General features: G+C 63.7%; 3 protein-coding genes across 7 annotated transcripts; 1 reads left to right on the top strand and 2 right to left on the bottom strand.

The window, feature by feature from the left end:
• Window positions 1–36: 36 nt before the first annotated feature.
• Window positions 37–1,833, bottom strand: GPR62 (G protein-coupled receptor 62). Its single transcript, XM_070391084.1, has 2 exons — window positions 1,765–1,833; window positions 37–1,681 (listed from the first exon to the last, which is right to left on the bottom strand). Exons 1-2 carry the CDS (start codon window positions 1,806–1,808, stop codon window positions 562–564), a joined length of 1,164 nt encoding a protein of 387 aa, XP_070247185.1. The 5' UTR covers window positions 1,809–1,833; the 3' UTR covers window positions 37–561.
• Window positions 1,834–4,808: 2,975 nt separating this feature from the next.
• PARP3 (poly(ADP-ribose) polymerase family member 3) lies at window positions 4,809–10,969 on the bottom strand. Of its 5 annotated transcripts, none has more exons than XM_070391366.1 (11): window positions 10,692–10,969; window positions 9,860–10,045; window positions 8,854–8,979; window positions 8,466–8,654; window positions 8,176–8,323; window positions 7,849–8,081; window positions 7,493–7,642; window positions 7,215–7,301; window positions 6,814–6,991; window positions 5,941–6,096; window positions 4,809–5,366 (listed from the first exon to the last, which is right to left on the bottom strand). In XM_070391366.1, exons 2-11 carry the CDS (start codon window positions 10,037–10,039, stop codon window positions 5,197–5,199), a joined length of 1,617 nt encoding a protein of 538 aa, XP_070247467.1. In that variant the 5' UTR covers window positions 10,040–10,045; window positions 10,692–10,969; the 3' UTR covers window positions 4,809–5,196. The 5 variants fall into 5 exon arrangements, with proteins under 5 accessions (XP_070247467.1, XP_070247463.1, XP_070247466.1 ...); XM_070391362.1 differs by having other exon boundaries at window positions 8,176–8,329; window positions 10,692–10,965; XM_070391365.1 differs by having other exon boundaries at window positions 8,176–8,329; window positions 9,860–10,041; window positions 10,692–10,965.
• A 541-nt stretch (window positions 10,970–11,510) lies between these two features.
• On the top strand, window positions 11,511–18,863 carry RRP9 (ribosomal RNA processing 9, U3 small nucleolar RNA binding protein). The gene is made up of 15 exons (XM_070391033.1): window positions 11,511–11,657; window positions 11,943–12,025; window positions 14,857–14,966; window positions 15,298–15,365; window positions 15,446–15,487; window positions 15,754–15,880; window positions 16,395–16,519; window positions 16,596–16,688; window positions 17,017–17,117; window positions 17,199–17,333; window positions 17,408–17,470; window positions 17,636–17,781; window positions 17,862–17,941; window positions 18,518–18,591; window positions 18,710–18,863. Exons 1-15 carry the CDS (start codon window positions 11,571–11,573, stop codon window positions 18,801–18,803), a joined length of 1,428 nt encoding a protein of 475 aa, XP_070247134.1. The 5' UTR covers window positions 11,511–11,570; the 3' UTR covers window positions 18,804–18,863.
• The last annotated feature ends 960 nt before the right edge of the window (window positions 18,864–19,823 follow it).

Below are 19,823 nucleotides of genomic sequence, written 5' to 3'. Positions count from 1 at the left end.
ACTGTAGGTGTTGGCAAAACTTCCAGAAAACGGGCGTGGGCAGCCCCAGAGGACCCCATCTGTGAACCCACCAGCCCGGGGTTCGGGGCCCGCGGGACCTTCGGGGGGACACGTCCAGCCTCCTGCCTCCAGCACCGAGCGGACCCGGTTGTTTGCCGGGGCTTGTCCGGTCTCTACAGGGCGGATGTCAGGGGCGTCTCTCTGAGTCTCTCCACTGGTTCCTCCTGTTGTGGCCCGAACCCAGACCCGCCCTGCCTGGCCCATCCCTTCGGCTGTGAGCCCTGGGGATCCTGCCCACCTCTGCTCCTTCCGTGGCCTGAGGACCAGCCACCTAAGCTGAGAGGCCCTGAGAGATGGTCCAGGGTGCAGATGGGAGAAACGAAGACTGTGCACAAGGCCATGCCGAGTTAAGCCCAGAACCCAGGGTTCCTAGCTCCCAGAAGCCTCTGGGCCTCCCAGGTTGCAGGGCCCCTTTCCCCGTCCCAGAGCCGGAAACCTAGGCAGGAAGCTGGATGGTCCCGGTGATACCACCCCCTTGCTCCGGCCCCTGTCCAGTGTGAGTCAGATCTCCTCTCCGGTGGCCTTGGGCATGCGGAGGGTCCCCCCTCCTGCCAAGTCCGGGTCTTGATCTGGTGCCTCAGAAGGTCCCAGGGCAGGGCCCTCTGCAGGTCCCCGCAGGCGCTGCAGGAGGGCCCGCGGGTGCCAGGTGCGCGGAGCGCAGTCCCGCCGCGGCCGGGCTCGGCGCACCAGGCGGCCCAGCGCCCGGCGCAGGGGGCGCTGCAGGAGGCCGTACAGGAAGGGGTGAGCCGCGAAGGCCGAGTAGGCGACCCAGGTGACCGCCACCTCCGCCTTGGCGGCCTGCGCGGCGGGCGCCAGGCACGCACAGCCGTAGGGCAGCCAGCAGGCGGCGAACTGGCCCACGGCCAGCGCGGGCCCCAGGGCGGCTTTGCGCGCGGGCAGGCGGGGCCGCAGGGCGGGCAGGATGGAGAGCCGGCTGTCCAGGGAGTCGGAGCGCAGCCGGGCCCCGCGCGCGGGCGGCGGGGGCCGCAGGGCCGCGCGGCGCGCCACCAGGAAGATGCTGCCGTGGGCGCCGAGCAGCAGGAGGGCGGGCACCGCGAAGGCCAGCAGCGCCCAGAGCGGCCGGAAGGGCCCGAGGCCGCCGGCCAGGACGGAGCAGCGGGCCGGGGCCGGGGGCGGGCCGGGCGGCGGCCCGAGCAGGGCGAGCGCGCCCAGCAGCGCGGCGGCGGCCCACACGGCCGCGAGCACCAGGCCGGGCGGCGGCCGCGCGCCGGGCCGCAGCGGGTGCACGATGAAGCGGCAGCGCGCCAGCCCCAGCGCCGCCACCCCGAGCGTGCAGGCGGGCAGCAGCGCGGCCGAGAGGAAGCGCGCGGCGCGGCAGGACACGGGGTCCAGGCGCACGCGGCCCAGCCCGGGCGGCGGCGCGGCCAGCAGGCCCAGCGGCATGATGGAGGCGGCCGCCAGCAAGTCCACGATGCACAGGTGCATCAGGTAGAGCGCCTCCTGCAGGCCCGGCGTGCGCAGCACCACCACCAGCAGCGCGCCGTTGCCCAGCAGGGCCGCTGCCTCCACGATGGCCGCCAGGATCAACCCCATGGAGCCTGCGACTTCGGTGGCCTGGAGGAGACCGGTGGTGTTGGCCATCCAGCGCTCGGGCTTCACCCTGGGTGGGGATGCAGAGAGCGAAATGGGAGGGCCCCCTCCCCCCATTCCCATCACCCGCCTCTTGCCCCTCTGGCCCCTCACCTCATAGGCTGCCCAGGCTCTGGCTCTGCTGCCCAGGCCCCCATCCTCTCGGGGGTTTGGCCAGCCCCATGGAGGGGTGCAAGGCTGGGACTGAGGCTCTCTCCGCTGCCCCAGCAGCCAGCCCCTGCTGGAGATGGTACTGGCTGTCACTCTGATGTGGCCCTTCACAGACTCGGAGTTGGCAAGGGAGGGGCAGGGCCTGGCACCAGCCCCTGGTCCTAGCAGCTGCCAGCTGCAGGCTGGAGGCTGTGCTGTGAGGGGCCCAGAGCAGGCAGGAGCTGGAGTCCAGAGCAGGACAGCGGAGGGTGGGAGGCGGGAGGAGCCAGCGTATTCCTCTCTCGGGCTCTGGCTCTGCCGGGCCTCTCCACCTCGCTCCTTCGGGCAGCCCTCTCTGTGGTTCTGGCGCCTGCGGGTGGCCCTGGTCCCTGGGCAGTGGGATACCATTTCCCTCCGGGATCGATCCAACCTCAGAGTGGTAGCAGCTTCCATGGTTGCTCATCGTTGGGTGGCCTCGCCGTCCCCTGTGAGTTCCGTTCCTTTCCTGGATCTGATTCCTCTTGTCTGGGATTCCGAGAGTGGTTTCTGCTTTGCTGACTGACACCCGCCCTGCAGTCCACTCTCTGCACAGAGGCTGAAGCGGGTCCCTCTAACAGCGGTTCTCAATCTGTGGGTCTCGACCCCTTTGGCAGTCGAACGACCCTTTCATAGGGGTCGCCTAAGACCATCGGAAAACACATATTGAATATATAATTACATATTGTTTTTGTGATTAATCACTATGCTTTAATTATGTTCAATTTGTAACAATGAAAATACATCCTGCATATCAGATATTTACATTACGATTCATAACAGTAGCAAAATTACAGTTATGAAGTAGCAACGAAAATAATTTTATGGTTGGGTGTCACCACAACATGAGGAACTGTATGAAAGGGTTGTGGCATTAGGAAGGTTGAGAACCGCTGCTCTAACAGGTCACATCAGGCCGTGACCCTCTCGCAGCCCCCCAGGAGCTTCCTGTCCTCAGAACAGCATCCCCTCTCTGTGACCTCACCCCTCCTCGCCTACCTACTCCCCGCCCGAGCCGTCCTCTTGCGGGTCCTCATGTGTCAGACTGGGTTCCCGCTCAGCACACCCTTCCCTCGGGTCTGCCCACGGCTCGCCCCTCACCGCACTCAAGTCTCTGCTCGAGAGAGGCCTTCCGGCGACTGCCTGTCTCCCCTGGGATCGCTCCCCCTTCCCATCACCACACCTTTTGCCCTGCTTTGCTTTCCTTCCTGGCGCTTTGCCCACCTGATACTGAGCTTCTCATCTGCGCGTGTGCTTGTGTGGAGCCTGTTTTACGGGAGTGTGAGTCCCGGGAGAGCAGGGACCTTGTCTGTGTCTTGCTCACGCTTGCACCCCTGGGACCCATCACGGGCACACGGTCAGCATGGGGACAGATGTAGGCGGCGGAGACTAGGGCATGGACCCCCAGGTTGGACGCCCTCTGCTGGGATTTAAAGGGCCCAGCCCAGTTCTCCATTATTCAGACAGTAAGCTGATACCCGGTCAGGGAAGGAATGTGTCCCCTATCACCCAGCTGAGTGGTACCTGGAAACCAGGTTCTCTGCTTCCTGAGCTGCGTCCACAGCTGGAATGTGGGCATTCACCTCCAGGAGGAGAAGCTGGAATTCTGAGGTTTCCGTTCAGAGGGAAGAGAAGGCATTGGTCTCCCTGCCCAGTGAGGCCTGCAGGCCTGGGGCAGTGCCGAGCCACCCGGGCCTGGACCGGGCTCAGCAGGCCTGGCAGGAACAGCGCAAAGAAAAGGAGCTGGCGGCGGCGCAGGAGGGATGGGGACCGCGGGGGCTGGAGCGTGCCTGCTCCTCCAAAGTCACTCAACTGAACTTGAAACTGTAGTGTAACTGTTGCTTTTTAATTTGCCAAAAGGCTAAGCCAGAAGCTGGCTTCCCGCAGCAGGTGGTCGGGGTGCAGGGCCCGGGGGTGACTCTTCTGAGCTCCTGTTTTTGTATAGATTAGACTTCTGGGGACTATGCAATTGGGACTATGTTAATGTTCTGTGTGTTGGAAAAAATAAGCCAGTGAAGATGAGGAAAAGCCCGCCTAAAGGTGAATACAGTGGGGCCTTGACTTACGAGTTTAATTTGTTCCGAGACATAGCTTGTTAAGGAGCTGGTTAACTCAAATTACTCTATCAACTCAATACAAAAAATCGGCCCTTGAGACAGCTGGTATCTCAAAAAACTCCTTAGTCGGGACACTCGTAAGTCAAGGCCCCACTGTATAAGCAGAACAAAGGAACCTACCTGCATTTCAAATGAATGGCATAACTACACCGAAAGGAAACACTACGTAACTAATCCCAGCAACATGTGAAACACCTGTTTCAAACTCACTGCTCATCTAAAGACAAAATAATAACCGTGAAGAGCGGGAGCCCCGCTCAGAAAGCGTGTGCTCACGGTGGCATGGCACGGCGGTTCTGCATCTCCTTTTCGGGTGGGATGGAGCCAACAAGTAAATGGACTGATGCTGACGGAAATGGAGGTGCGTACTGTTAGAGAAGCAGGTGTGAGTGTGGGGCTGGGGAGAAGGAAGGGACCCTGTGGTGTTGGATTGGAGCTGGAGAGGCCGACACAGCACCCGCACCCTCGGGTCTGGGTAGGGTGACCCCCCGGTGCTAACGGGCATCGTTCACGGTGGCAGAGCTGGGCGCTCGGCGTGTGCTCAGCTGGATTAGAACATGCAGATCTGAGACATGTTGATGCCGAGCCAGGAGCGATGCTCGGTTTGCCTGGCCACGTGCGGGCCAGCGGACAGACCCCCAGGTGGGTCCCCAGGTGGCCGCCAGGTCTGAGTGGACGGTGAGGGCCGCCTTTGAAAGCTCAGTGATCAGGGGCAGCGGGTGGTTGCAGTGACGGACACAGATGGACCAGGGTGGGTGGGGCCCAAGCTGCCGTGGGCTGTGGGTGGGGGGTCATTGTGGAGAGGAAGGGAGCCCAGGCTTGTGTGGCCACAGCACAGACAGTCGGGACCTGGGGTGAGTGGACAGTGTTTAATAAACTTGCTGCCTGCTGTCCAGCCTCCACTGGCGGTCACACCTCTGGGATGGACAGGCTGGGCCTGGTGGACAGCTCAGGTGGGTAAGGGGTCTGACACCCTCAGCCTGTGCCCCTCTGACGACACAGCCCTGAAGAGGCTGGGCATTGTGACCCAGGGATACCGCCAGTCCCTCACTCCTGTCACGTTAGCAGGCGAGACTCGGGGCCACAGCCAGGCCAGGTCAGTGGGGATTGGAGGGGGTGGGGACCACTGCCTGGGACACAGAAGGGAGATTTGGGAGCGAGAAGCGGTGACATGGGCGCAGGGTCTGGGCGAGAAGACTGAGACGGCAGTCTCTCCCCGGCAGGGCCTGGGTGAGGGTGGCTCTCAGAGGCCCACCTCCAGCAGGTACCGCAGGCGGCACTGGCTCTCCTGGTAGATGAGGTACTCGCTCTGGGAGAAGGAGGAATCGCTGAACTCGGGGCAGGGCTTGGGCCGGCCCTGGGGCACTGCCACTCGCCGGCCGTCCAGCTCCAGCTCCGTGTCCTGGGTGGGATCTGCGTACACAGCAAGGGCCAGGGGTGACCTGAGGGTCCTTGGCCTCCAGGGTACGTTCGGCCACTATGCTCTCCTCTTCTGCCACGGGGAATGCGCACACTTCCCGCCCTGCCCACCTCCAAACCACGGCACAGGCCTTCTGCCTGAGTCATCCCCCTCCATTCCTTTGCCTGGGAGACATCTACTCATCTCTTTTTAATTTTTAATTTTTTAATGTTTTTATTGATTTCAAAGAAGAAAGGAGAGGGAGAGGGAGAAATAGGAACACCATTGAGCCTGCAACTCGGGCATGTGCCCTTGCTGGGAATTGAACCTGGGACACTTCAGTCCACAGGCCAATGCTCTAGCCACTGGCTAGGGCCACCTACTCATCTTTTGATGCTCAGTCACTGACACCTCCTCTTTGAAGCCCTCCTGGATACCCAGGATGATTGTTGGATGACAAAGGGAATGGCTGCAGGGAGGAAGCCTGCTGCTCCCCAGCCGCTTCTCTGCTGCCTCCTCCTGAAAGCATCCTGGGCCCTGGCCTCCGCGCCCCCTCTCCCTGCGCAGCCTCTGAGGCCTGGGACTCACCAGGCTCCGTGTGGCCTCGGGCGACGACGCTATCGAAGCCGGGGGGTGGCTGCTTCAAGCTGTGGTCATCAGCCGTGATGTGGTGCTCTCTGCCCAAGGCCACCTCCCCCAGGAACATGTAGGCGATGTGGTGGGCCCCACATGACATGGTGGTAACTGGGGGACACGGCGGCTCAGGTGGGGCAGCTGGGCCCCCGCCTGACTCCCTGAGCCCCTGGCTGCTGCATGGGATCCTCCTCTCCCTGGGCCCCAGCACAAAAGGCTGCCCACGCTTCCTCCTTAAAGCACCCCTCGTCCTGGCCACACTCCCTCCCATTCCCCCCACTCCTGGGCTCTGGGGCCAGGCCTTGCCCCCCGGCTGCCCTCCCCAAGGTTGGCCATGGCCTCCCAGGGACAGACGCGGTGGGGGCTTTTCTCCCTGGCCGCTCTGCCACTCGCACCCTTCACCCCTGGCCTGGGACCGCGGCACCGCCCCTGTGGCCACCCCGACTCCTCCTTAGGCTCATCTGCCCCCTGCCCGACCCCTTGGCCCTGGCCTTGGCCACCTCACACCTCCCAGAAGTTTTCCCCATCTGCCCTGGGCCTGGCTGTCTCAGGTGGGTGGTGGGTGGTTCCAAGGCCGAGGTCAGCCTGGCTGAGGTCCCCCCGTGAAGACACCTCTGGATAGGAACTTGCGGGTCACTAGAGACCCCTGGGGCCTTTTCCCACAGCTGCTACCGCCTCCTGCGTGTCCCTCACGGACTCTCTCCTCCCCACTCCACCTTCCTGGCCTGGGTGCCCATCTCCATGGCCTGATGAGGGCACCGTCCACCTGCAGTCTCGGGCCTCTGCCACCTCCCCATGGCCGCCAGGGCTGGGCCGAGGGCGCCTCACCGTAGCCGGCCGACTTGCTGTTCTCCGAGGCGAAGTAGATGCCCTTGCCCACGCGGCCGCCGGAGTGCGGCATGATGCGCAGCCCGCTGGTGAGGATGGCGGCCACCACGGCCACGTTGGTGCCGTGCCACAGCAGCCTGCGGTTGCCCAGCATGGAGTGGGCCTGGAACCTGTCTCCCTGGGGTGGGGGGTGCGGAACAGGAGAGCCGTGCCCACCGGCTCGGGGGTCCGACTGAGGCCTGGGTCCCCCTGGGCACTCACACCCTCATGCACACACCCACAAGCCCAGGCCCAGTGGAAACGGGTCACAGTGGCTAAGATGATTCAGTCAGGGACACCTAAGCCAGGACACCATCTCCCCGGTCAGGGCAGGGCTGGGGAGGGCTTCGGGGCTCCCTCACCTCCCCGTCTCGGTTCACTTTCCAAGCGTGCCGTAGCACTGGGCTCCTGTAGCTGCTGCCAGTCTGCTTCAAGTAGGTGTGGATCACCTGGGGGAGAGCGGGAGTGGGGTGGCAAGGGCCAGAGGCACGGGTGAACCCCGACTGGTCCCCCAGTGGCGGGGCTCTCAGAGCTCAAGCCCTAGAGACATGGGGAGGAAGGCCAAGGGCAAGGGACCGTGGCCAGTGGGCAGAGGGACGGTGCCACGGTTAGCCCGGCTGCTCCTCGAGGCCCAGCCCACCTTGTACTCAGGCGCCTCTGGGTCCAGCAGCTGGAGCTGGCACCTGAGGAGCTGGTAGTCTCGGTCCAGGGGGTGCGGCACCTCCTCCACCTTCTCCTCCTCCTCGGGGGCTGCCTGCAGGGTCTGGGCCAGCTCGATGTCCGCCAGCACCTAAGGTGACGCACCAGGGGCTCATCCACGTGACCTCCCGCCCCCCCTCTCCTCCCACAGGACTGGCACCGTAGCCATCCCGCACGTCTGTCCACCTGCTCACCCACCCAGCCCTCTGTCCGCTGGCCTGCCCATCCCAGTCCATGGCTGCCTGCTGGGCCACCTGCCCCCTCCTGTCTGGTTCCCCCCGCCCCTCCCGGCCTCACCAGCAGCATGTCCTTCTTGGCCCGCAGGAGCTCCAGGGAGTTGATGGGCGGGGGCCGGCTGCGGCCGAAGTTGTGGGGAATGAGGGTGTAGAAGTGGGAGGACAGGTCCTCCAGGCTGCGGCCACCGGCCACGTCCGCCTGGCCTTTCAGGGCCGCCTCCAGGGCCTCCAGGGCCTCGAAGCCCCGAGCGATCTGCTGCTTGCTCAGCTTCCCCAGGGGCATCTTCTTCACATCTGGGGGAGGGGGGAGTGGGGAGGCTCAGCCCGCTGCCACCCCTGGGCCCTGCCCCCCGGCCTCTGCCCCCCGGCCTGGCCCCGGGGTCCTCACCCAGGTTCATGAGGGCCATGGCGTCACTGAACATGTCCTTGCTGAAGATGTTGGTGATGAGCTTCTGTGTGGGTGCGTCCAGGGAGCAGGGCCGCACGCGCCGAAACGCGGTCCTCACGGGGCCTCCGTCCACCTGGGTGCAAAGGGACTGCACCTGGGCAGGGCCAGGCCGAGGTGAGAGGCAGGTCTGGCCTGAGCTTGCACAGCGGGCAGTGGCAGAGCCCAGGGCACTGGGTCGCGCGTCCCCTCCCTCAGCCCTGGGCCCGCCCACTCCCTGGCGGCCACTTCACCTTCACCACAGCCTCCTGGGCCTCCTCCTCGCCTTGCACTTCGATGAGGGTGTACTTGCCGGGCTGGGCCACGAAGTGCTCCCGCTCCGCCCAGCTGTTCTTGGTCTTGTCCTTAAATTTCTTCTCGAAGTCCTTCTTTGCATCCTCCAGGGACGGGAAGTAGCTGAGCTTGGACTGGCCCACCTCTCCCTGCAATTGACAGCCTTCAGGGGTGCCCACCGCGCTGCCACCATAGCACTTGCTGGCCTGCGGTGCCAGGCCCTGTGCTGGGCGCCTGGGACGGTCAGCATCTGGGGCCTCGGGCCTGAGTTTTCGGTGGGACCCTGGGCAGCTGGGGCCTGTGCTGAGCTGGGAGAGGTGGGGGAGGTGGGATCTGGCGGGCACTCACCACGCGGCCCCAGCGGTTCCAGCAGGCGAAGCGCCCGCCGTCCTCCAGTAGCTGGATGATGTAGAACTTGTTGTTGTTGTTCCCGATGTTGGTCTGGTTCAGGGTGCAGTCGTAGTCCTCGTGCACCTGGGCCAGGGGGCAGGGGAGGGCAGGCTGGCATGGGCGGCCGCACCTCACAGGGGTCTGACTGCATCGGGTGGCAGAGGAGGCCCTGGCTGGGGAGGCTTGAGGGGGTCATAGTTCTGCCTTTGCATCCTCCAGGGACGGGAAGTAGCTGAGCTTGGACTGGCCCACCTCTCCCTGCAATTGACAGCCTTCAGGGGTGCCCACCGCGCTCAGCTACTTCCCGTCCCTGGAGTCTGAGGGGACATGGCTCACCTCGGGAAGTGGGGGAGGTTCTGGGAGAACAGGATGCAGCTGTGTTCTGGGGTGGGGACTGAGGGAGACAGGCTCTGGCCAGGGAGGATCTCAAGGGGACACAGCCCTCCCCTGTGGGCTGGTCTGAGGGGACGCAGGTGAGCCCGGCTTTAAGTGTGGTAGGGAGTGGCCTAAGAAGCCCAGGGCCTGTCCTGCGGTCTAAAGAGCAGACAGGAGGCCTGACAGCAGGCATGGCTCAGTGATTGAGTGTGGACCTATTAACTAGTAGGTCAAGGTTCGATTCCCAGTCAGGGCACATGCCCAGGTTGTGGGCTCAATCCCCAGTGTGGTGCATGCAGGAGGCAGCTGATCAATGATTCTCATCATTGATGTTTCTATCTCCCTCCCTCTCCCTTCCTCTCCAAAATCAGTAAACACACATTAAAAATAAATTTAAAAAAGAGCAGACAGCAGCTTCCCAGGTCTGATGAGATGTGGTCCTGTCTGACCTTTAGGGTCTGGGAGACTAGGCTGACTTGGGACCCTTGAGTGCCGTGGCCAGAGCCCAGCCCAGTGGGGAGGGGAGCAGGTCTGAGTGTACTTGACCCAGGAGGGCAGGCTCCGGGCCTGGCTGGGGGCTACTGCTTACCTGGGCCCCAGGCTTGTGGCTGAGAGAACAGGAGGGGTCCACTCGGACAGTGCGCTTCTCTGTGGGCGCGGCCTTGAGGGCCTCCGCAGTGGAGCGGAAGTTGTCCTCCTCTGTCCCCTGCCGTCCCTTCTTCTTGTCAGGGCCCTCACACTGCGCAGGGGGCTTGCGTTTCGGAGCCATGGCTGGCTGGGGGCACAGAGAGGGCCTTAGGCTTCTATGGCTTTGCACCCCACCTGGCTGGTACAGCACCACCCTGCCCCACTCTGGGTGTGCCCTTTGGTGAGCTGGCCCCGCCCCCTCCCCCCATCCCGGCGCCACCCTGCCCCCCCCCCCATTCCACATTCCCAGCCCCTGCCCAGAACCCGTTCTCTGCACCCCAGACATGCCTTGTCCCTGGTCCTGGGGTCAGGCCAGGGCCCTGTCCAGTGTGCCCACTGCGGTCAAGGAAGAGTGGCCCCTCCCCTCTCTGGCTCTCCAGTTTGTCCAGGGGGTAGAGAAAGTGAAACGCAAGTATTCCCTCCCACTTATGGGCTCCTCCTCCCTCCAGAGCACTCCAGGCTCTGCCTGCTCCTCCCCCTTCTCAGCTGCCTGGGACTGGCATGGGTGCTGGGCTGAGTCACCCCAGCTATGGAGGAGAATGGGCAGTGGAGCCAGGGGGCAGCACCCCTGGGGCCAGATCTGTTTCCCTTGGGACCCAGTGACACAGAAACCCTCTCCAGTGAGCTCAATAGTTTTGGGGTGTCAGCCGGGGTCCCAGTGGCCTTAAATTGCCAGCGGGCAAGGGCAGTCCCACCCTGCCCTGCCCTGCGGACGAGGGCCATAGGGCACTCACCTAAGAGAAGCAGGGACCTGGGAGAGATGGCGGCCTCCGGGCCCAGTATCAGGACCTGCCAGGGCAGTCCCAGTTCTAGGGGCCCCGCTAGCAACCCTCTGTCAGCCTGAAGTGTGACTTAGGGAGGGACTTCCTGACCATCGCCAGAGGCGGGGAAAAGCTGGGCTGTGGTGGTGTAGGATTCCAGCTATTTGGTCACTAGGCGGGTGAGTCAGAGGCTGGGTCAGGCCGCTGCCTGCAGCCTGTCCCAGAAATGGGTGGACAGGATCCCACACTGCCAGGGCCCAGAGGGCTGACGCGCCCTTAGGGCTGCTCCCTGGGCCGGGGCATGCCATGCGTGTCCACCAGTGCCCAGGGACCTTGGTCCCAGGTGTGGACACTGCCTTCCTTCCTCCGGAGCTGCCTGGATTCTCCCCCCTCCCCCGACTCCCCCCCCCCCCACCAGCTCTCTAGTGCCAGACTGGTACACCCTGGTCCCCGCCCCTGACGGGGTGGAGTCACGTTCTGGGACTCGAACCCCGCATCTCTGGCGCCCCCAAGCGTCTAAGGGGCGAAAACACAGAGAAGGCCCCTCCCTCCCTTTTCCGCCCCGTTCGCCCCTCCTTAGATGGCAGCTGAGCTGCGGTGCGCACGCGCCCCAGCTTCGGGCAGGAAGAGCCCGGCGCGGGAGCCTATGGGAGCTCTAGGGGGCGTGGCCACAGGCGAGAGCCCTATGGGTGCTTGGGGGCGTGGCAGAGCCTATCAAAGGGACCAATGGAGTCGCGGGAGGCGGGGCCCGCCGGGCAGTGGGGGCCTATCAGGGCGCGGAGTGTTGCCAGACCGCCGGGTTCAGCCGCCACGTGAGTGCTCGGCGTCCGCTGCCACACACCGGCGGGCAGCATGTCGGCGACTGCGGTGGCTCGAAAGCGGGGGAAGCCGGCCTCGGGGGCCCGAGCCGGTGCGGGGGCCGGCAAGCGGCGGCGAAAGGTGAGCATGGCGTTCCTGCGGCCCGGGGTCCGACCCGCAGTTGGGACCGCCGTCATCCCGCCTCCATCCCCTCCCAGCCCCTCCGTGCCCTGCCCGCCCTTCTCCCGGGACTAAAGCTGGAGTCAGCGGCGTCCCAGTCCGCCGGCCGAATCCTGGGAGGCCTTGCACTTGAGCGGGGCCCAAGGCCTTGCCCAGCCCCAGAGCCCTCGGGAGACCGGAAGGGGCCCTAGGTCAGGGCCGGAGTGGCCGGGACCCTGACCACAGGAAGGATCGTATAATTCCCAGGCCGACTCCGCCCGGGACCGGGGCAAGTCTAAGGGTGGCGGCAGGATGAACGAGGAGATCTCCAGCGACTCCGAGAGCGAGAGGTGAGCCCTTCTTTCCACGTGGTGGAAGCGACCCCTGAGGCCCGCGCTTTGTGGCAGTCTCCGTGAGTCGGGCGGATGCGGGCCTAGAACCCAGATCTCGGGTCCTTGGCTCAGATTTTGGCTCTAAATCCGGTTTCTGATCCCGAGAAGTCTCATCTCCTTCCCTGCAGGGTCTCTGTGTGGGGAGGGGCCCCCTCCCCCCAGTCCCAATGGGAGACCTTGAGACCTCGCTGGCTCAGGGCAGGGAGCGGAGCACAGGTGCACCGACCTGGACGGGGAGAGGGATACAAGCAATGCCGGCTCGTTCTTCATTCCCTTCCCCACGGTTTCCCAGTCAGTGGTCTCGCTCCTGGCGCTCAGCAGAGGCCCTGCAATTGCTTCACTTTTGAGAGTGCAGAGAGGAGCAGGCAGTGGAGACTGAAGGTGTGGGAAGGGGACTAGAATTACATTGTGTGTTCAGGGAACAGAGGAGGGGACACTGAAATTGGGCCTGGGGAGAAGTCCCTCGTGGAGAGGCAGGGAAGGCATTCGGGGATCAGCCAAGTCCGGGGTGTAAGTGGCGGACTGGAAGAGGGTGGAAGGCCCGGGGGTGGGTGCCAGAAGAGTTGGCTTTGGCGCTGGATGGAGTGTTGGCAGGTGCACCGTGGGGTCGAGGGTTTGATTCCCAACATACCTTGGTTGCAGGTTCCCAGCCCCCGTAGGGGCGCATGCAGAGGCAGGCAATTGACCTGTGTCTCTCATGTCGATGTTTCTCTCTCTCTTCTCCTCCCTCCCTCCATCCCTCCCTTCTTCCCATTCTCTCTAGAAACCAATGAAAAAATATCCTGGGGTGAGGATTGAAACAGAAAGCTGGCTTGGGAAATTCTGCTTCCAAAATTGCATTTTGTTGGCCTTCACCTGCTCACAGAAAGACTTAATATACTTTTCTTAGTCCTAAGGGTACATGGCTGTGTGTGTACCAAGCCCTTTGTTAAACACTTTGAAATGCCTTTAAAATGTGTTGTGGGCCCTGGCTGGTTTTGCTCAGTGATTAGAGCGTTGGCCTGTGGACAGGAGGGTCGCAGGTTCGATTCCTGGTCAGGACCTGGGTTGCAGGTTGGATCTCCGGCCCTGGTCCGGGTGCATGTGGGTGGCAACCAATGGATGATGTTTGTCTCACTCTCTCTCGCTCCCTCCCACTCTGTCTAAAATCAAAGGGAAAAGTATCCTCGGGTGAGGACTTACAACAACAATAAAAATGTGACATATGTTAGATACAGAAGCCTTAATGCAATGCAATGCTACAGACAGTGACGAGGACAAGATACATCTCTGTGCACCCACCACTCAGGTTAACAGCGAGACGATTTGCAGAAACTTAGAAGTCCCAGCTGCCATTCCTGACTGGAGCTAGTAATTTATTTGGTTTCTTCCTTCTTTCCTCCTCCTCCTTTTAAAAAAAATATTTTTATTGACTTCAGAGAGGAAGGGAGAGGGAGGGAGAGATAGAAACACCAATGATGAGAGAATCATGGATCGGCTGCCTCCTGCACACCCCACACTGGGGATGGAGCCTGCAACCCCGGGCATGTGCCCTGACCGTGACCTCCTGGTTCATAGGTGGATGCTCAGCCCCAGAGCCACGCTGGCTGGGCTCCTCTTTCTTCTTTTTTGTCTTCTCGCTCGGGTATAATTTGCGGACAGTGCCGTTCACCTTGCTTCGTGTATAGTTCTGTGGGTTGTGGATACAGCAGGGTTTCCTCTCCCGCCAGAATCCCCAGCTCCCCAGTCAGTCCTCCCGCCCCAGCCACTGCCCCTGGGGTCTTGCCTTTTCCAGAATGTTCCATGGGAGGATCATATAGTGTGTGCTTCCCTTCATTTTCGTTTGTGTCCTGTCTGATGAGTTTGGGTAAACTGAGTAGAAGTTCTGACCTTGGCTGTGTTCTAAGGAGCGTGGTCTGGCCTTGAGCGTTTCCAAGTTCCTTCCTGGGAAAGTCATGGGCAAGGTCATGAATGAGTCCGGGAACCCGCTGGGGGACCCGCCAGGGACTGGATATGTGCCAGCGTGTGATCAGGGGGAGCGGCTGTCCCGGGTTTTCTGCTTCTGAGTCCTGTGACCTTCGTCCAGCTCCCAGGAGCGAGTCAGTGGAGGGCTTGTCTTGCGTGACGTCAGGGGCAGGCAAGGATGGGGAGCGGAGCTGCAGCAGCACGAGGGCGAGTGAAGACCACGAAGCTTCAGTGCCATCTGGTCCTCAGGTGGACGCCGTGGCAGGGAGGTGGTGACAGGCCCCACCTGTCTGCCTCAGGGCCTGGCCGCGGGTCGGGCTGGCTGCTCCCCTCTCCTGGGGTGGTCGGCGGTTGCTCTGAGCTGCCTGCTCGCCGGGTTGGGTCCCCGTCCTTAAAAGAAGGAGAAAGAACCAATTCTGTGGCACTTTGGACATTGGACACTGTCGTCACTTGTCATCGATGGTGTAACGCGTGGAATTCCAGCACTTAGCATTTTTCTGCAGGATTTTGTGTGCGGAACGTGTCTGCCTGCTGTCAGGGTTGCTGTCGAGACGTCTGAAGCCATTTTGGCTCCTGACCCTTCATTCGTGACCTGCTTTTCTCAGGGGCCTGTGGAACCTTCCTGTTCCCTGCAGGGACGAGGGAGCCACCGTGGCCTCTGGGCCGGGGTCTGTTTTCGCGCTGTCAGCGCTGGGTGGGCCCTTGCTAAGTCCCCTTGTTTTCTGCTGGTGTAAGCACTGTCCATGCGCTGGCAGGGGATGGGGGCGGTGACGGGCAGGGGGAGCAGCCAGTCCTAGTGCCAGCGGAGTGGGGTGAGCTCCCTCTAACCCAGCCCCCGCCCTCAGCCTCGCTCCCAGGAGGACAGAGGAGGAGGAGCAGGAGGAGCTGGAGGAGACCGCGCAGGAGAAGAAGCTGCGCCTGGCCAAGCTCTACCTTGAGCAGCTCCGGCAGCAAGGTGAGCCCAGAGCGGGCAGGTGAGGGGCGGGGCCTCTGCAGCGCCTGCCCCTGATGGGTGACTGGCACAGGTGCCCAGTGGGCTGCCCTGTGGGAGGGTGGTCTCATGGGTGACCTGGGGGCGGGGGGTGTGTAGACAGATCTGGTAAGTAAAGGCAGGCGGTGGGCAGGAGGAGACACTGGCCCTGCCTCCCCTGTGCCCGAGGCAGCCTGGACTTCCCAGGGGACAGGGCCCCCATGTTGGGGCCCGGGACTGAGGTGGTGGGTGGGGATCAGAAGGGAAAGCCAAGCGGGTCTTGCCCTGGTTTACTGGTCTGTTCTGCCTGGCACAGAGGACGAGAAGGCCGAGGCCCGTGAGTTTGAGGAGGACCAGGTGGCGGGGCGCCTGAAGGAGGACGTGGTGCGTGTGGAGGCCCAATGGTGGGAGGAAGGAGTGGGCTGGTCTGGCTCGGGGGCCCTCACCCAGTCCTCTCCCTGCAGCTCGAGCAGAGGGGCAGGCTGCAGAAGTCGGTGGCGAAGGAGGTGAGTGGGCGGGGCACTTGGGTGTAAGATGGGAGGGAATTGGGGGTCCCACCTGGGTTGGTGGGCAGATGACCCAACTGGGGACTCAGGCTGCGGGGTCTTTGCTCAGGGACATGGTGGGCTTGCAGCCCTGGGTCTGATTTCCTTCTGGGTGGGGAGATGGGGAAGGGTGGTGTGTTTGTGTGCGTGCGTGTGTGTAGATGGGAGTGTGTAGGTGGGGGTGCTTCCCTCCCCCCAGTCGCAGTGACCCAGTCCTGCCTGCCCAGATCCAGGCCCCAGCCCCAGCCGACATTCGAGTCTTACGGGGCCACCAGCTCTCCATCACATGCTTGGTTATCACCCCCGACGACTTGGCCATCTTCTCCGCCGCCAAAGACTGCACCATCATTAAGTGTGAGTGAGTGCCTGGCGGGGTGCAGCCCCCAGGGACCATCTGCGGGGCTGGTCTGGGTGGAAGGAGGAATCAGGACAACCTAAGGCCTGATGGGGAAGCTTCTGGAAGCAGGTGTGTCCCCAGAAGTCTCTGGGTGACTGTGGCAGCTTCTGCCCAGGAGGGGCTCCTGAGCGCCCCGTCACTGTCATTGAGATGGGAGCAGCGGCAGGAGTTGGGGGTCCGTGCTGCAGGGCCTGGACTAGAGGACCCTGTCCCGGCCTCCTGGGTCCGGCCTCCTCTGCCCACAGGAGCAGGAGAACCGTCCGTCCCAAAGCACTTCCCTCCCTCCTCCGGGGCTGCATGGCTGCCCTTTAGGGTATTGTCCCCACTTCACAGATGAGGAAACTGAGGTGACCTCTCAGGGGCTGAGCCAGATCTGACCTGAGGCCAGGGCTTGTCCAGGGCCCCACGCTGCCCTGGAGGGGGTGGCACCAGACCTCTCGCCTATCCCAGCCGCCTCTCTTCCCCGTGCAGGGAGCGTGGAGAGTGGACGGAAGCTTCACGTGATCCCACGCGCCAAGAAGGGCGCGGAGGGGCAGCCCCCCGGCCACAGCAGCCACGTGCTCTGCATGGCCATCTCTTCCGACGGCAAGTACCTGGTAAGGCCGGTGGGCCCTGGGGCGGTGAGAGGTCTGGGCACACGGGCGCCTGTGGCCACTGTCCTCCTCCCCATAGGCCTCGGGCGACCGCAGCAAGCTCATCCTCATCTGGGAGGCCCCGAGCTGCAGGCACCTGTACACCTTCACGGGGCACCGGGACGCCGTGTCGGTGAGGAGTGGCCCTCTGTGCGGGACCTTCAGGGAGTGCCGGGCGGCCAGGCCTGGGGATGGGGTGGCTGAGGCTCAGGGAGCTGGGAGCCTGCACGTTGGCTAAGTGAGTGGCGTGGTCAGTCATGACGGGAGAGAGCCGGGGGGCTGGGTGGAGCTGCCCCAGGAGCAGGGAGGCCTCTGGGAAGACTGCCGCTGCCAGGGCAGGTGAGCGGCCGCCGCCTGCAGGCAGGGTGGCACAGAAGTGGCCCACAGCGGCCTGGGGAGCTGGCTCCCTGTGCCCTCTGCCGCCTGCAGCCCAGCCCCTGCCCTCTCTCCGCGCCCCCCAGGGGCTGGCGTTCCGCCGAGGCACCCACCAGCTCTACAGCACGTCCCACGACCGCTCGGTGAAGGTGTGGAATGTGGCGGAGAACTCCTACGTGGAGACGCTGTGAGTGAGCGTGGGGAGGGTGTGCGTGTGCCCGTGCGCACGTGCGCGATCGTGGGTGACCCAGGCTCTGTGCCCCTCCAGCTTCGGGCACCAGGACGCGGTGGCTGCGCTGGACGCTCTGAGCAGGGAGTGCTGCGTGACGGCGGGCGGCCGGGACGGCACCGTGCGCGTGTGGAAGATCCCCGAGGAGTCCCAGCTCGTCTTCTACGGCCACCAGTAAGGCTGCGGGGACAGCCGGGCACGGGGGCGGGCGCGCCCGTAGGGGGCACCCCTCACTGCTCCTTTCTCAGGGGCTCCATTGACAACATTCAGCTCATCAACGAGGAGCACATGGTGTCGGGCGCCGACGACGGGTAAGAGGTGCCCCCCCACGGCCCAGCCCCTGGGCCCCTGCCTGGCAGCAGTTGTAACGGGTTCACAGGTGCAGGCGCTGAGTGGGGAGAGCTCAGGTCGCCTGCTGCGCCCGGCCGGTGTGCCCTGCCTGCCTGCCTGGCCCTCACTGTGCTCCCTGTCCCCAGCTCCCTGGCCTTGTGGGGCCTCTCCAAGAAACGGCCGCTTGCCCTGCAGCGGGAGGCCCACGGGCTGCGGGGGGAGCCGGGCCTGGAGCAGCCCTTCTGGGTGTCGTCAGTGGCCGCCCTGCTCAACACAGACCTCGTGGCCACCGGTGAGCGTCCTGGGTGGTGAGTGCCCTGCGGCAGAGGGGGCCCCGGCTGGTGCGGTGCTCACTGTCGCCCTCCCCCCCAGGCTCCCACAGCGCCTGCGTGCGGCTCTGGCGGTGTGGGGAGGGCTTCCGGCAGCTCGACCCTCTCTGCGACATCCCCCTGGTGAGTGGGCCCGAGTGCCCGGCCATCTTGGCCGCACCCCAAGGTCCCTGGACTGTCTTTCTAGCAGGAGGGAGCCTCCTCTCCTAGCCCGGGGCCCGGCAGAACCCTCCCTGCTCCTTCCTCTCCCTCCCCCCTGGGTGCTGGGTACGAGGCAGGGAGCCCACGGGCACAGGTGTGGCGGCCCGGCCCTGCGATGGGCTCTGTGTGGCAGTGCCAGGTTGATGCTGAGCTGGGGCGCCCACTTGGGTGACCGAGGGAAGAGTGGCAGGTCTGTCAGTGACGTCTGGTGAAGTGCAGAGCTTGGGTCAAGGGTGATGGCGATGGGGTCTCCGGGCCCCACAGCCAGGGGCCTGGCCCTGGGCCACACTGACGTGCTTGGCGTACACTGTCTCCTTAGTCCTCACAAAGCTCGTGTGGAGGCCGAGGCCCCAGCCCAGGGGTGAGGGCTGGTTGGGGGGCGGGAGGAGGCGGAGCAGGGGTGGAAGGCAGGTCAGCTAAGGCCAAGCCTCGACCCTGAGGTGCAGGCCGTGGCGAGGGGGGGTGCACTCATCCCTCTGCCATCACCCCCTCTCCCAGGTCGGCTTCATCAATAGCCTCAAGTTCTCCAGCGCCGGGGACTTCCTGGTGGCCGGGGTGGGGCAGGAGCACAGGTAGGAGGCGCCCTGGAGGGGAGGGTGGGGAAGGGCACTGGCTGGCGGCTGGGTGGGACCTGGGGTGGGACTGGGGGCTGCCCCGGCCTCAGCTTCTCCCTCCTCCCTCGCCCCGCAGGCTGGGCCGATGGTGGCGGATCAAAGAGGCTCGGAACTCCGTGTGCATCATCCCCTTGCGGAGGGCCCCCAGGCCCACGGCCGCAGGCTCCTGACGCTGTCCCCTATTTAAGTCCTGCCCGCCCGCCCTGCCCTCTTGTATTAAAAGTCTCTTCTTTGGGGCCTTGTCTCCTGCGCTTCTTGCCTTGGGGGGGGGGGGGGGGGGGGTGGCGGCAGGGCCTGGGGAGGGCCACGCTCCGCAGTCTGTCTGCTCTGCCGGCTGGGGGGCTGCTTGCCCTCCACCAGGAACTTGTGGGCGGAGCCCTCGGCGCTCCTGGTCCCGGACCCGGCACCCTCAGTGACCTCGGGGGGCAGACGGCGGGTCTGAGTGACGTGAAGACAGCCAGGCCTCCAAGTCAGGCTGACCTGTCCCCTCAGGCCAGACCGCCCTGGGGAGGGCCACTGCATGTGCTGCTGCCTGGGACGGGGCCGTGAGGCTGGGTGCCCTCCAGGAGCCGGCCGTGACCCTGCGGTGGGTGTGTCAGGAATGTTGGCTCAGGCCCCTGATTTCACCCACTGGGTGATGCACTCCTGCGTGGGGTGGGGTGGGCAAGCAGGTGGCCAGGCAGCTGGAGGTGCACCTATGTCCCCTCATCCCCTGGGGGGGGGGGGGGGGACGAGAAGGAGTGTTAGGGATCCCTTAACCCGGGGTCGGGGGAGAGCCACATGGCTCCCCTCCTGCCCCCTCACACCTGCCCCTGCCTCAGTTCCCTGGGCCAGGAGGTCTGGCTCGGACTGAAGGCCTAAAAATTGTGTAGGATTAGGGGATGCCCTTGGGATTCACTCCCCACGTCCTGCCTCAGATTGAGCTCATTGATGACAAACTTACCTCCTGAGTGACATGCCAGCAACACTGAGATGCCCCTAAGATGTGAACCATTTCCTATTGGCACACCCCTAGGGAGTAAATTTTTGTTTTTATTTTAACTTCATCTAAAAAAAAAATATCAAGGTATAATTTATGTATAGTCGAATGAAGAAATTTCAAATGGGCAGTTAAATGAGTTCTGCAAATGGATGTATCCCATAATCTACACCTCATCAGCATACAGAACATTTCCATCTTCCCAGAAAGC

Source organism: Myotis yumanensis, unplaced genomic scaffold, assembly GCF_028538775.1.
Source record: "Myotis yumanensis isolate MYYU_CA2020_CCGP unplaced genomic scaffold, mMyoYum1.0.hap1 SCAF_14, whole genome shotgun sequence".
Lineage (NCBI taxonomy): Eukaryota > Metazoa > Chordata > Mammalia > Chiroptera > Vespertilionidae > Myotis > Myotis yumanensis.
The sequence above is the reverse complement of the archived record's forward strand: the minus strand, read 5'-3'. Positions and strand labels throughout refer to the sequence as shown.